The 15,569-nt window shown below is 37.4% G+C and overlaps 2 protein-coding genes across 2 annotated transcripts in view; both read right to left on the bottom strand.

Moving 5' to 3' along the window:
- The window catches only part of dchs2 (dachsous cadherin-related 2), a 32,753-nt gene extending 27,809 nt beyond the window's left edge, over positions 1-4,944 (bottom strand). Inside the window, exons 1-2 of the mRNA XM_077525120.1 lie at positions 2,425-4,944; positions 1,018-1,836 (exon numbers count right to left, since the gene is read on the bottom strand). Coding sequence (XP_077381246.1) covers positions 1,018-1,836; positions 2,425-3,327 — 1,722 coding nt within the window. The 5' untranslated portion in view covers positions 3,328-4,944. The remainder of the gene's footprint in view (positions 1-1,017; positions 1,837-2,424) is intronic.
- A 1,821-nt stretch (positions 4,945-6,765) lies between these two features.
- On the bottom strand, positions 6,766-14,077 carry fgg (fibrinogen gamma chain). The gene is made up of 9 exons (XM_077523105.1): positions 13,916-14,077; positions 12,572-12,640; positions 12,314-12,500; positions 11,147-11,231; positions 9,949-10,079; positions 9,546-9,679; positions 8,706-8,890; positions 7,121-7,398; positions 6,766-7,034 (listed from the first exon to the last, which is right to left on the bottom strand). Exons 1-9 carry the CDS (start codon positions 13,973-13,975, stop codon positions 6,856-6,858), a joined length of 1,308 nt encoding a protein of 435 aa, XP_077379231.1. The 5' UTR covers positions 13,976-14,077; the 3' UTR covers positions 6,766-6,855.
- Positions 14,078-15,569: the final 1,492 nt, after the last annotated feature.

Genomic DNA, 15,569 nt, shown 5'->3' with positions numbered 1-15,569 from the left:
TATTACTCATTCCGTCAGCTCGTGCCGGACAGTTGTCTCTCTCGGTACCAGGCGACACGTTATGTGTTATGTTGTGAAGCAACACTGGTGCCATTGTGAGAAAAAACACCGCTGACCGTCTCTGTTGCATTGTGGGACTAAATGACAGCTCAAGCAAGGAAACGAGAAATCTCTTTTGTAAACATCAATGAACACGACATTTAATTCTCAGCTAACTGTCTTGTTTTTGTACAGGCTGAATATATTTTTTCAACAAACCTAAATTACACATTTTTATTAACAATCAGAGACAGTTTAGTCCGCATTGAACATAATATATAGAAACTTGAACTTAAAGTACTTATTTTCGTACATAAAGTCAGTGAACGTAGCATTGATTTTTTTTTTTTAAATTGAGTCTTCAACAAACCTCACTTACATATTTTCATAAACCTCAAAGCTAATTTAGTCATCACTGCTGAACTTGATGAATGCATTTGCGTAAACATTAAACACAATTTAGTCTTTATGAACCTCTTTGACCGTCAAAAACGTTTAATCCCGATTAGTAAAATCACAATGTATGCCGCCATAAACGTAAAATGACGTCAACTACATTTTTTTTTATTTTTTAAAAAAAAATTTTTAAATCAATGGGACGTCTAAGTGCAGCGCTGCTGGTCAATGGAGTTGTGGAATCAAAACTACCCACCAACTATGGCCAGCAGATGGCAGCATTGTATATCTTTTCAATGGGCTGCCTGTGTATGGAATTACAATGAAACATTAAATAATCTGATGAAATAGAACGTTTTCAAGGATGATGTGAATGATCAGCACCTTTGTCACATTAAAGCTAATTCACAGAGCGTCACTAAACAAAAAATATTAGTGTCAAAGTCACTGTTGTGGAGAAAATGTATCTTTTCACAAAAAGGTTGTTTTATCCTTCTCTTTTCAATTTTCTCATATTACCCATTTTCAATAAAGATTTATGAACTGCTTGAACTATTTTCTAGTCTACCTTCTAGTACGTACTTGTAAAAAACAGGTTCCTGCGGGGCTGTGTTCCATCACGCTGGCGTTGTAGAATCTCTGCTGGAACACCGGCTCGTTGTCGTTGACGTCTTCTAGCAGCAGGCTGACGGTGGCGGTGGACGACATGGCCGCTTCTCCTCGGTCTTCTGCCACCACCAGGAGCAAACACACCTCCGGCTGCTTCTCCCAGTCCAGGTCTCCGGTCGTGAAGACCAGGCCAGACTCCGCGTCCACGCCGACCGGGCAGTCCCAGTCAGATTTGAGGACTGAGTAGGTGATGTCAGCGTTGACTCCTTGGTCCGAGTCCTGGGCCTCCATCTGGATGACTGAAGTCCCCTTCGGGGCATCCTCAGAGATCCGGACGACAAACGTGTCCTTCGCAAAGACCGGCGCGCAGTCATTGGCGTCGGCCACCTTCACGAAAAGACCGGTCTCGCTACTCAAAGGGGGGCTCCCGAAATCCGAAGCTTGGATCTTCAACTCGTAAAGATCCTTCTCCTCCCTGTCGAGCTGGGCGCAGACGAACAACGCGTACAGAAAGTCGTCCGTCCGCTTAAGTGCAAACTTGCCGTCGCCACCCTCGAGCCGGACTGACACCGTCTCTCCTTGGCCGTCCGGGTCCGACACGGAAATCCGGGCCACGTAGTCTCCGATTCCGGCGGCCTCGGAGACCAGCGCATCTCCGGTCTCGCTGAGGAACAGCACGCTGACAGCGGGACTGTTGTCGTTGACGTTCTGCACCTTCACGACCACCAGGGTGCTGCTGGACTCTGGCTGGGCTCCGTTGTCTCTGGCTGTGACGATCAGCTTGTGGAAAGCCTGCGGAAACACGCAGTAACGTACAGTATGAATACAGCAATTCCCTCATAGTTTTGCGACTCCAGATTCATAAATTCCCCTATTCGCTGAGTTTTAGCAGAAATGATCATCTGCTATTAGTGGAAACGGTTTTCCTGCAATCATAGTATTGCGTTGAGCTGTTGGCAATATCTGGTGACATTTTGTTGTCAAGAAGTGAGTCAACGATTATACGGGCTCAGTCTCTATTCACTGTAAAATGACATTAGCAGACAAATGAACAATTTAAAGCTGCTCTATGTAACAATTTGCCCCCAAATATCTTTACGCTAGCCTTTTGATTTGACCATTCATGACTGGACTGAAACATCTAATTAACATAATTATTAACACCTTAGCTGTTCGTAAATTGACGCATGTTCTGCTCCTTCTAAATTGTGGGCCGGTCTCTCTAGGTAAAATGGAGTAAAATAATCAATTGAATGGCACCAAATCGTCCCCAAACGACACCGGCCCACCGGGAATCTGCCTTGTCTGCCAGATGGCCAGTCCAGTCCTGATTATATTGAAGCAGGAGTCCATGAAGGCGATGTAATTTGTATACTCCACCTGTGCTTCAAAATCCAGCGGCTTGTTGAGAAAAACCACCCCGGTGGTCTCGTCAACGGTGAAGAAATCTTCGCTGTCGCTCTGTCGCCGGTTGATCTCGAAGCTGACCCTGGCGTTCTCGCCCTGGTCCTGGTCCGTGGCGTGAACTTGGCACACGGATGACCCCGCCGGAGCGTTTTCCGGCACGGACGCTTCGTACTTGCTCTGGTTGAACACAGGCGGGTTGTCATTCTCATCCAGGACCCAGATGTTAACCCGCTGCCTCCCGATCCGAGCGGGGACGCCGCCGTCGAAGGCCTCTACGGTCAGAGCGTAAAAGTCCCGAACTTCTCTGTCCACTCTCCCGTCCAGAACCAGATCCAAACTAAGGTGGTTTTCGGAAGCACCGCGTTGCTCTAGCCGGAACAGCTCCCCCATATCAGCCTCTCTGATCCGGTATCCCTGGGTGCCAAACTCCCCCGCATCCTGGTCCCGAGCTCCTTGGAGGTGGAAGCGGCTACCAGGCGGGCTCAACTCAGACACCCTCAGGTCCACTTCCTCAGAAGGGAACGCCGGCGAGTGGTCGTTGACGTCCACCACGTTGATGCAAACTCGGACCACCTCCCCCGCCAGGGTGGCCACCACAAATTCATAACTCGCACGGGTCTCTCGGTCAAGAACGGCCGTCGTGGAGATGATGCCCGTGTCCGGGTCGATCTCCAGATCGCGGAACACGTGCGAGTCGTGGCTCTCCGAGATGAAGAAGCCGACAGTCGGCCCGCTCAGACCGGTTGCCAGGTCACCGACCACAGTGTAAGCGGGGAGACCCTCCGGGACGTACAGTGTCAGGTTGGAGACTTCTGCCCATGAGGGGGCACACAACATCGCCACAATCAGCAGCGTGGACGCACTTTGGTGAGACATGGCTCACTTTTAAAAAGTTTTTTTTATAAAGATTAGATCAGGGGTGTCCAATTTATTTTTATTTTTTTCAATGCCGCGCACGGAAAACTACAGGGATGTAAGTGCTACATTGAAATTCTTCTATTCTTCTGCTATAATTTGTTTAACACGCTAAAACTGATAACATAGCGTTAAAAGGAGTGCTGTCACTATTGAATATTTTTAGACTCGATTAATCAATGTCAGTTCAGATGTTTGCAAATGTCTTACTTTGATTAAACACAGAAGGTAATCAGTCCTCTTTCATGAAGGACTCCAGAAATTAGTGAACAATTGCTGTAGATATGCTGAAATAAGAGGATTTGGACAATTTAAAATAAAATAAAAAAATGTCTCCAAACGATTACTCGATTAATAAAATAGTTGTTGATTAATTTGATAATCAATTACCCGATTAATTTTGACAGCTCTAGTTAAAAGTAGGGTTGTTAAGAAAAATTGATTTGTCAACATATCGCGATATTACAGCGCGCAGTTCTTGTATCGATTCAATATGCGGCCGAATCGATATTTAGACATTAATTTTTTGATGGAAATATTCAACAAAAAATCTTATGGTTAGGGTTCACACTTTAAGCATGGAAGAATGTTATATTAATGGAACATTAAGCCTTAATATTTTTATTTTAATGCTGTTCAAACATGAAACAGATTGCAACCTGATTGTTAAATACATTGTTGAAGTTTCAGTTAAATGCATTATCATACAAATCTTACAGTGTGCATGTACATGTTTATTGATTAGTATTTTCTAAATTTGAGTTAAAAAAAAAATAAAAATCGCAACAATCGACTTACAGATTTGTATTGGGATTATTCGGTATCGAATTGAATCGTGATACGGATCGAATCGCCAGATACTCGGCAATTCACACTACTAGTTAAAAGTAAAATACATCTCAACTGTACTTGGGCAGTGAGTGGCTCTTCAAAGGGACTCGAGCTGGCATACTACTTACTACAATTCAATTAATTATATAATTATGTAACAACTAAAAGATGGATTTTTGGCTGACCAATGGCATTGCATCCCACTAGAAAAGATCTGCTCCAGTACTGAGCAATAACACAATCATGCTGCATTCTAGAAGCAAAACAGTCTGTCAGCAATCTGTATTAAACTGACGGAGCAGAAAGTGGAATCATTTCACTGACGATTCTCAGGCGCGTCTTACCGAACGATGTATAATTGGTGGAAAAAAAGGAAATGAGAGAGAAAAAATAATTTCTTCTTCTTCTTCTCTTCTCCCGCCATTGCCACCCAGTAGAAAATAAGTCGTACAATTAAGGCAAACGACAAGTCCAGTGGTAATTTTACGAGTATATACCACCGACCGCTAAAAAACTTGAGTTTGGACACCCCTGGATTCGATAAGAAAAGACAAAAACAAAGTCACATTGCAGGTTTCCAGTTGAAATATCGGCGCACATCCTCGGGACGAGCTCCTCAATGTGCGCACCACGACCCCGACTGACTGCGTGGCCCCATCTGTGCTGCCTGCTGCCATTTCCACACTGCTAATCAGGCTGGCAGATTATGCTGCCACCAGACGTCACGGTGCACTGAGGGCGACCATGAAGATACAAAAGACACACTGTAACACATTCTAGAAGAATACATAGATCCCCCCCCCCTTTTTTTAAATCTAGCCCTGTGTTGTGGGTTTAAATGTTACCTTCATATTAGGTTATGGGTCAAATGGACCCATTTTAAAGTCAACCTTTCTTTATTATAATTTAAAAATAACCCATATTAAGGTTAACTCTCCAAATAAAAAAAAATGTGGGGGGGGAAACCCTCAAAATATTATTAAATTACAATTGTAAATACCATCCTGAGCAATTCTGGCTATAAAGGTGAGGAACTAAAACAGGACATTTCATTTGTCACAAGTGTGCAGGTCAATGTGTTTGTGCGTTTCAGTATAGTGTGTACAAGTGGAGGGGGGGTTCGTGTGTATGGTTTGATCTCCACATTGGTCACTAGCAGCCAGAGTAGGCGATGGCGATGACGTCTCCATCCAAGAGATATAGCCAAGGGCCACTCGTCAGATTGTGAAGCCCAAAATGCCCAAAGAAAGAAGAAAGAAGGACCTTTATGTCCACACAGGGGCAGCAGAGAACCGCATTGGGAAACCTTAGTGGTCAGTTGAAAAGGAACAGAAGTTAAAACTTATGAGTGGAAAAAAGTAAGGCGGAATTTGGGGTGAAATATTTGGGAAGGAGCAGAGACTTTGGGTCAAAGAACTGACTGGTGACTGGAAGGGGAGGAAAAAAAAAGAAAAAAAAGAAAGTCATTTCAAATTTTAAATTCGTTTAAATGATGACCAGAAATTGGTGTATCTTTACCGGTTTTAGTTATTCACAACTTTCTTAATATTTCTATTAATTACTCAATGAATGCACTGGAATTGTCTTTAAAAGATAAATCTCATTTGATAGCAATACATAATGAATTATGTGCCCACTTTGTTTACTCCTTTGTGACACTAACAGACCATGAAAATAAATAAAACTACTGCATTCATCACCAAAAATAGGTTTTATTGTTATCTAAAATACGTAAAAAATGTCGAATCGGTAGCAGCTAGCAAACAACCCCCCCCCACCACCACCACCTGTGGGTTTGAGCGGCAGCGACCAAAAAGTCGAAAAAACATGAAAAAGGTTTGTCTTACCTCAGTCGTTGCGACAGTAAATGTCCCATAAAAAAATTATTGACGAATAATCTAGCCAATTTTTGTGGAAAACAATCATTGTAGTTGGAAATCTTAAACTGTCCGCCCATCATCGCCGGAAGTACATGTGAGCAAGGAAGAACAGGTCTCAGTTTGTATTTGCGCCATCTAGCGCTAAGGGGTGGAGCTGCATTTAATTTATATTCTGAACTTTTTTTTTATTTTTGAGAACTTTGACAAAGAACCACAGCTATGCAAAAGTGCTTTTACAGAAAAAAAAATAAAATAAAATATAAAAAAAAAACATCAAACGAGTTACAAAAAATAAAATACTAATACAAATATTTTTTTTTATATAATCAATTGAGCACTATTCACTAGTTAATAAGTATTTCTGGTATTTTTTTGATGATTATTTTTTTCATTTGTGAGTCATAAGTTCAAAGTTTGGTGTACTCTATGTGCTAGCTCATGTTTGCCAGTTAATGGTTAACCAAATCAAGAGCTGCCCAAAAAGAAATTTGCCAGAATATGAAGTAGGACGGTACGGACTGTTTTTTTCAAACAAACACATTAGTGTGATTTGTAACGCAAAAAAAGGGACATCTACAAACCGAGTGTCTTCTAAATGACACTCAACTCACTTCTGTTCTTGGGATCAGTGGCGCGTAAAAAGTGGGTGCTAACTGAGGATGGGCAAATGATTTCAACCGTTCAAATATGGGGTGGTAAAAACAAAACTTTATTCATAGCTCCAAACAATAACGAACAACAGCAAGAGCGTTCCTTTATTATGATTTTTTTTTTTTTTTTAAACCACTCCAAACTGCTTCGCACCCGCTTGCTGTCCGCCGCCTGCCGCGATGCGCGTTACGGGGATGATCTTCATGGTGGTCTCCTTCAGGGAGTACCAGCGGTTGTGCCACGTCACCCAGATGATGCCGTTGTCGTAGCCGAACTCGCCGGTGTCCTTTTCGCTGTATCGCCCACCTGCATGAAGACAAGGGCAGAGGTCACGTCGCCCTTGCACGGTATTTAGAAAACATGCTTCAGTGTAATATTATTATTTTATTCACCCTGGTAGTATTTGCCGTTCAAGTGGGCGGCGTGGCAGCGGTTCATCCACCAGCCCGAGCCGTCCTGCATGGCACAGTTGCCGTCGTACTTGTCGTTGTCCTTGTCGAAGGTGCTGAACTGCATGCCGTTGTGCGACGTGAAGAACTGGTCGCTGGGGTCGTCGCCGAAGTCGAAGCCGTTGAAGGCGTCGCCGGCGTCGCCGCCGAAGTAGTAGCCGTAGGTCAGGCGGTACATGTCGCCCTCCGGCGCCACACGGAACATGGCGTAGTCGGCATGCCTGGAAAGGAAAATAAAAAAAAAAAAAAAAAATAAAAAAAAATATATATATATATATATATATATATATATATATATACATATATACATATATATATATATATATGTACCTTTTGTTGCCCTCCCAATAATAAAATAAATAAAATTAAATAAAAAAATAAATGTAAAAAATAAAAAAATAAAAAAATAAAATACTACTACTACTACTACTACTAATAATAATAATAATAATAATAAGAAGAAGAAGAAATATCTAATATTTGAAACCGCTTGGCTTACCTTTTGTTGTCCTCCCAATAATTTTTTTTATACAAAATAAAAAAATATTAAATAAAAAATAAAAATAAATAAAACATAATAATAATAATAATAATAATAATAATAATAATAATAATAATAATAATAATAATAATAATAATAATATATGCATATTTGAAACCACTTGGCTTACCTTTTGTTGCCCACCCAATACAAAAAAATAAATAAATTTATAATAATAATAATAATATTATATATATATATATTAGGGGTGTGAATTGCCTAGTACCTGACGATTCGATTCGTATCACGATTCACAGGTCACGATTCGATACGATACCGATTAATCCCGATACGAATTTATAAGTCGATTGTTGCGATTTTTTTTCATTCAAATTTAGAAAATACTAATCAGTAAGCTTGTAGAGTGTAAGATTTATATGAAAATGTATTATTTATTTATCTGAAATTTCAGTCTTATAGAGGTTGTAATCTGTTTCATGTTTGAACAGCATTAAAATAAAATATTAAGGCTTAATGTTCCGTTCATATAACATTCTTCCATGCTCAAGGTGTGAATCCTTAAAAAAATAAATAAATAAATAAAAATAAAAAATCGATTCTGCCCTTATTGAATCGATTCGAGAATCGCGCGATGTAGTATCGCGATATATCGCCGAATCGATTTTTTAACACCCCTAATATATATATATATATATATATATATATATATATATATATATATATATAAGAATATTAGAAACCGCTTGGCTTACCTTTTGTTGTCCTCCCAATTAAAAAAAAATAAAAAAATATACAAAATAAATTAAAAAAAAATACTACTACTACTACTACTACTACTACTACTACTACTACTACTAATAATAATAATAATAATAATAATAATAATAATAATAATAAATATATATATATATATATATATATATATATATATATATATATATATATATATATATATATATATATATATATATATATATATATATATATATATATATATATATGAATATTTGAAACGTCTTGGCTTACCTTTTGTTGCCCTCCCAATCGACCAGCTCTATCCGGAGCACCATTGGGATGGTGCTGCTCACGGACAGCAGGTGGATCTTCTCGTTGCCGAGCCAGAACTCGGTGGTGTCGTCATGCGAGAGGTAGCCGAAGCCCTCCTTGTACTGGATCCAGTTCTTGTTGAAGTCCACGCTACCATCCCGCCTCTGCGGATGCGATAAAAGATGCTCGTATATGGGAATTTCTCAGATGTGAATATCACCACTTAAACACCGATAACCTTACACTCAAAAAAATAGTCCGAATTGTGTCGAAAAGAGACCAACTCAATTTTTTCGGCTATTCAATTAACCCAAAAAGTTGCAGCAAATGAGTAACCCACAAAATAAGTTAAATAACCCAAAAATTGGGCTGATCTGTTGGTTATTAATTTAATTTTAAACAACTTTCTAGGTTAAATAATTCAAAAAGTCGGGTTGGTTCATTACCCAAAAAAGTTGGGTCAAATAAAAATTTTTAAAAAAATAAAGGGTTGCTTTGAATTATTATTGAATTTGACCCAGCGTTTTGGATTAAATAACTTAAAGAGTTATAAATAACCTACAAAACAAGCAAAAAAAAAAAAAAAAAAAAGCTTTGTAGGATATTTTTAAAATTATTTTACTTTAAGAATTGTATTATTAAATTTTCTTAATTTGGGCCCTCCATTTTTGACCCAATTTGGGTTATTTTTGACCCAACCGTGTTTATAAAAAAAAATAAATAAAACAAAAAAATCTGCCAATTGACAATATGATTCCAAAATATCCAGCATGTGCCATTCATTCAAAGCAAGCAGTCCAGTTTGGGAAGATTACGAACCCTCTGGAGGACCGTGAAGCCACGCCCATAGCTGTCAATCTCGCAGAAGACCAGGAACTGTTGGGTCGCTTGGGCCGGTTTGACGTAGTAAATACCGCTGACGGTGGCGCCTTTGTTGGCGATATCCTGGCAATCTGATTGGAAAAAAAATGAAATCAAATTGTACCTTAAAATAACATTACTATACATTTAATTTGATTTTTTTTTGTTTTTTGTTTTTTACAGTATGTTCTTCTTTCAAGCTCGCAATAAATTTCATCTGTTTACCATCTACTGATGTCAGTAGCATATTGATTTTTGCTTCCTCTGACTAAACACTGAAAGGGACACATGTTGGGAAACAATCTAAAGGTCACCGCCCCCCTTTTTTTTTTTGGGGGGGGGGGGGGTGTTGTTGTTGTACCTGTTCCCGTGGTGGGCTGAATCTCAACACTGTCCTTGCAGGGCTCGCTGCACCTCTTCTGCAGCTGAATGGAGAGCGACTTCAGGTCCGCCATTCTCCTCTCGTTGGCGGCGACCGCGTCCTGCAGTTCGCTGCGGCAAGTGATGCGCAAACGCGATCAGAATTGCGCCGGGTTCGAATGTTTGAGAATGATCCATGCTGGTGTTTTTTTTTTTTTTTTCAGAGCAAGGAATAACGTTGCACTTTGGTCATCCCTTGCAGTAAAAAATGCATTAAATCTTTGACTGCCAAAAACGTTTAATGACGTATTTTAAAATCCTAATGAATCTTGCCATAAACGTTAATTTACGTTTATACTTTTTTTTTTTCTCTCAATGGGCAGCGCAACGTCTTGTACAGCGCTGCCTTGTCACTAAACAAAAAATATTAGTGACAAAGTCCCTGTTGTGCAAAAAAAAAAAAAGTATCATTTTACAAAAAGCTTGTTTTCTCGTTATATTATTGTATTTTCGCTTATGTCACAAATGACCCAATTTCAAATGGTGATTACTAGAAAACGTAATAAGGTAGAAAGTACATACTTTTTCTTTTCTCATGAAAGAATGGAATCGAATCTTTCATATGATATCCACCATGTTTATGTAGTCATACCGCACAATATTCTGTTTGCTTTGAAAGGTGAGTGAAAATGCTCGAAATCGGCTGGGGTTGTTTTTTGGATAACGTTTGACAGTCAAAGAGTTAAAAACATTTCATAATTTTTCAATTTGTTTTGTTAGCATTAGCGCCATGCTACAGGTGGAATAGAGTTATATGGGAGGGAAGATGAATTACAAATTAGACCATGTTTTTAAAATGGATAAAAAAAAATAATTATAATTCCATCCGTTGTCTTGTTTAAACATAAACGCCAAACAGTGCAGTACAGTTGGAACAAAGTTCAAATATTATATAATAATCAGTGGAAAAGACATTTTGGAGGGGTGAGGACTGCACTTTGACCCAAGATGAAAAATGTAGGGAAATATTTATAAATTGAAGCAAAAAAATTGGCTAAAAAATAAAAAAAAATGAGTGTAAATATTATGCACTCAATCCCACTATATATCATACACTACAAACCTTATATCAAATGATTGGTAAAAATTTTTTGGTGTAGCAAGGGAAAAAAAATAAAAGCAAAGTTTACGCAACTTACAATATTTGCCTCTCTTGTTCAATGATGGTCCTCTCAAAGCGGATGACGTCATCCAGCATACTGGACGACTTTTGGAAGTAGTCGTCTACAAAGACATGTGCAATGTGACATTTCATTTGTTCGGTTCACAAAATAATCAGTCGTCCACCCTGGATGGATACTGTACACTGACACATAATGATACATCATCGTATTAGGATGCAGGGATCGATTTTAGGGCCACTACTGTTCTCAATGTAAATAAATGAAAAAAATACAAATAAAAGCTACAAGAATCTGATTCAAAACCATTTCGGCTTCTAAATTGAAAAACACAAATCTATGTCGACATTATGACATCATCTCTGTAGGTTGATATTTGATTACGGTTAAGTTATAAGAAAATAATTTTTGTCATTCTTTGCAGGGGATAAAGAATATATTCCCGTGACTAGGGATGGGCGAGTGGTATCGGGTTGATACCAGCCTTTTTTCAAGTACTCGAGTACTCGTGAAGCCGACGAGTACAAGCGACCGATGCTGGCGACGTGGAGTGAGTCCTCCTTGCCTGTAGCTGGCGCTACCCTGCAGCAGTTTAACACCATGGCAAATCACGAGGATCACTTCCTGTTTTGACATCCACGAACCCACAAGCACGTCTTGCATTTTTCACCAAAACTTCACCGGTTTGGAAATACCTCAAAATTGTGAATCCAAAACTAAAAGAGCATTTTTGTGTTTTATTTTGAGCGTTAACACTATTGGAGAGTGACCGTGCTGTTTTTTTTGTTTTTTTTTGGTCAAAATTAAAGGAAGTATTTTTGTTAAAAATATTTTTAGTGATGTTTTTTTTCAATTTATCAAATGTACTACTGGTATCGGACCTTGGTATCGGTATCGGTAAGTACTGAGGGTCTGAGTATCGGTATCGTATCGGTCTGAAAAAAAAGTGGTTTCGAACATCCCTACCCGTGACTATTGTTCGATGTGTTATTGCACCGTTAGTGTTTGGATATCCGTCGCTTAAAGTGTAGCAAAACTGCCACTTTGATGCTAACTGTTAGCCTGACTGTCTATGGAGTTTCCCATTGTTTGTTAGCAACCGCTACCTGAATGCTAAGTCGTTGTTTTAAATAGCGTATCTGTAACTTGCGTTTGTTGATTTTGAGAGTAAGACGGGCGACTCACCGGGCTGGATGTTCTTCTGGACCGTTTGCATGCTGTCTTTCATGTAGACGAGCCGTTCTTCCGCTCCGCGCGTCAGGTTGGTGATGCTCTCCAGCTCCTCCTGCAGGTGGTCCAGATTGTCGTGGGCCGACGATGTGTACTTTTGCATGTAGTCGGCCACGCCGCACGTGGTGGGACAGTAATTGCCCTGCAACGCAGCAAATCGGTGACGGTGAGGACAGCTCGAGGGTCGCCGGGCGAATTTGGGCTCGTACTCACAAAGCCGTCGTTGGGGTAGCACGTCATTCTGTCGTTGTTTCTGATGGCGATGTTGTCTCCTCGGATTTGCTAAGGAAAATCACAAAGAGAGCCTTTTAAGTGGAGCTCGGGCGAGTTGGAGGAAGTGAAGCACTTTCAAGTTCCATTTGCTGTTTTCTATGGTTATTGTCACCCTTTTTCTTAGGTTCAAGCTTCGCAACGTCATATTTTTGCAAGCAATAGTATCAAAAAAGAAATACTATGGGAAAAAGTTTTTTATCAAAAGAAATTTTATGAGAAAATATGTTTAGAATTCTCATTTAAAAATGCATACTTTTGAAAAAAATGTAGTTTATGAGAAATTGCCATTTTTTTTCTCCCCTGAAAAAGTGGTACATTATTTACAAATGTTAATATTATTATTATAATTTTTTTGTAATATTTTCTCCCAAAATAATTTTTCTTAGAGGAAGACTTTTTTTATTTATTTTTTTTATTTTCCTGAAGTCTTGTACTTCTTTAAGATGAACGTCTTTTTCTTAAGAAAAAAGTAATTTATTTATACTTTTTATAAAAAAAAAAGAAAAAAAAAAAAGCGGGATACATCTTACAACAATAAAATCATACTTCACTTAATATTTAACATTCTAAGTATTATTTTAAGACATAAATGTGCAAACTAAGAATAATAATAATAATAATAATAATAATAATAACAATAATAAAATATAAGAATTTTTTTGGTGATATTTCTCCAAAAATAGTTGATCTTCGAGGAAGACTTTTTTTGTTGTTAATTTTCCTGAAATCTTGTATTTCTTTAAGATGAAAAAGTGTTTTTTTTAAGAAAAAAAAAGTAAATTATTTTTCCTTTTTATTTAAAAAAAAAGGGGCTTCATCTTACAATAATAAAAATAAGTAATTAATAAGTAAAATAAGTAAAAATATTTTAAGACAAAAATGCACAATGATAAAGAACAATAAAAAAAACTTAAAATGTGAGGAAAAAAATTGTTAGAAAAAAACATTTTTTACAAAGACAAAAATGATCTTACAAAAGAGACAATTTTAAAACGTCATAAGTTTCTCTGAGGTTTTTTTTTGAGAGAACAACCTCTTTTTAGAGAAAATTATTTTTTTTTTTTAAAGAAAATTTTGTTTAAAAAAAGGGGGATCTTTCTCAAGGGTAAAAAAAAAAACAATTTACAAAATTATTAGCATTTTTTTCAGAAAAAGTACTTATTTTGGGGAAAATTTCCCACATTTCTTCCAAATTAATAAGATTTTGAGGTTTAATTTTGACAAAAGGCGTATTTCTCCCCAACAGTTAAAAAAAGCCATTTTTATTTATATTTTTGGACTTACGGCGGACGCCATGGAGAAAAGCAGCAAGAGCCCGGCGGGGGCCACCAGTGATGAAGCCATTTTGCGTCCCCGGTCTTTGTCCTTTCCGCTGAGTGTGAAGCTCGTCCGCTCACCGCCAGCGCTTATTTATCGGGGACAAGGTCCTGCGTGGGGTGTTTGACAAGAGGTTCGAACGTAAACAACCCGCACACTCACTGACCATGACTCAAACGTCCACTCGGATCATTTCCCAGATTTGGCCGTGTCGATGTCCCTTACAAAAATTGTTCGGTACATGTGAGATGCAAAACCTTCTGTTTCATCATCACTTCAAAAGCGATCACAAATAAGATTTTTTGAAATTTTTTTTTGTGGTTGTTCGAGGCAAATTGAAGATCTGTGGAGTTTTTGGGTTGTGTAATAGATTTCTCTCAAGAAATGTCATAACATTAAAAAAATTTCCACAGGGGAAAAAAAAATAGAAGAGTAAAGTAAAATAGTATAAATGTTTTTGAAAAATTGCCAATCCCAGTTGACTTAAGGTTTTTTGATGGTGATATTATTTCCTATAAGAAAAGGTTGTTTTAATTTAAAAAAAAAATTATTAAGCGCCCTATAAAGTTGCCATTCAAGTTTGAGTAGCTTCATCAAGAAATGTTTTCAAATAAGATCAACTGTTCAGTGAGTATTTTGATTGCAGTGTGAGCTGAAACCACTAGTGGGAGTTACGCTACAAGAAAGCAAAGACGACAGTTTCAACTGACCACAAAAAATCGAAGACTTTACATTTCTGTAAAATTAATACTATCTCTGACATAATTGTTTTCTATCCTAATATGTTCTATATTGCACTGTATTTTTTTTCTAAAAATATTTTTTCCTTCAACTTTTTTTTCCCCTTAAAGATAACCAGACTTATTTTTTTTCCCAACGTAGAATTAAAAAAAAATAATTTTCCCCTCAATATTTATTTATGTATTTATTTATTTATTTTGGGGGGGGGGGAATGCAACACATTTTTTCTCAAAAAGCACCCCCCACCCCCAAAAAAAACAAAAAACAAAAAAAAACAATACTTTATTCTCCTATAAATTACTTTATGAAAAACAAGTAAAATTTGACTATGAATTCTGCCTACAATTATATTTATATGGTCAACCAATTATCACTCTACACCCCGGAAAAGTGACTTTACTTAGACTTAGACTTAGACTTGACTTTATTGATCCCTTTAGGATGGCTCCCTCTGAGAACTTTACATATCCAGCAGCAATAAGAACAGGAAAAAAAATAAAAAATAAAAAAAATAAATCAATCAATAAATGAGGTTATTACACCAGAGATTGAATTAATAAAAATAATAATGATGATAATAATAATAATAAAAATAATTAAATCAATCAATAAATGAGGTTATTACACCAGAGATTGAATTAATAATAATAATAATCATAATAATAATAAAAATAATTAAATCAATCAATAAATGAGGTTATTGCACCAGAGATTGAATTAATAATAATAATAATAATAATAATAATAATAACATAAAAAATAAAAATTCAATCAATCAATAAATAAGGTTATTACACCAGAGATTTAATTAATAATAATAAAAATAACAAAAAAATTCAATCAATCAATACTCTCGTAAGATTGAGTTTTTCCTCTTTTT

Source organism: Festucalex cinctus, chromosome 6, assembly GCF_051991245.1.
Source record: "Festucalex cinctus isolate MCC-2025b chromosome 6, RoL_Fcin_1.0, whole genome shotgun sequence".
Lineage (NCBI taxonomy): Eukaryota > Metazoa > Chordata > Actinopteri > Syngnathiformes > Syngnathidae > Festucalex > Festucalex cinctus.
This window is presented reverse-complemented; position numbering and strand designations above follow the sequence as displayed.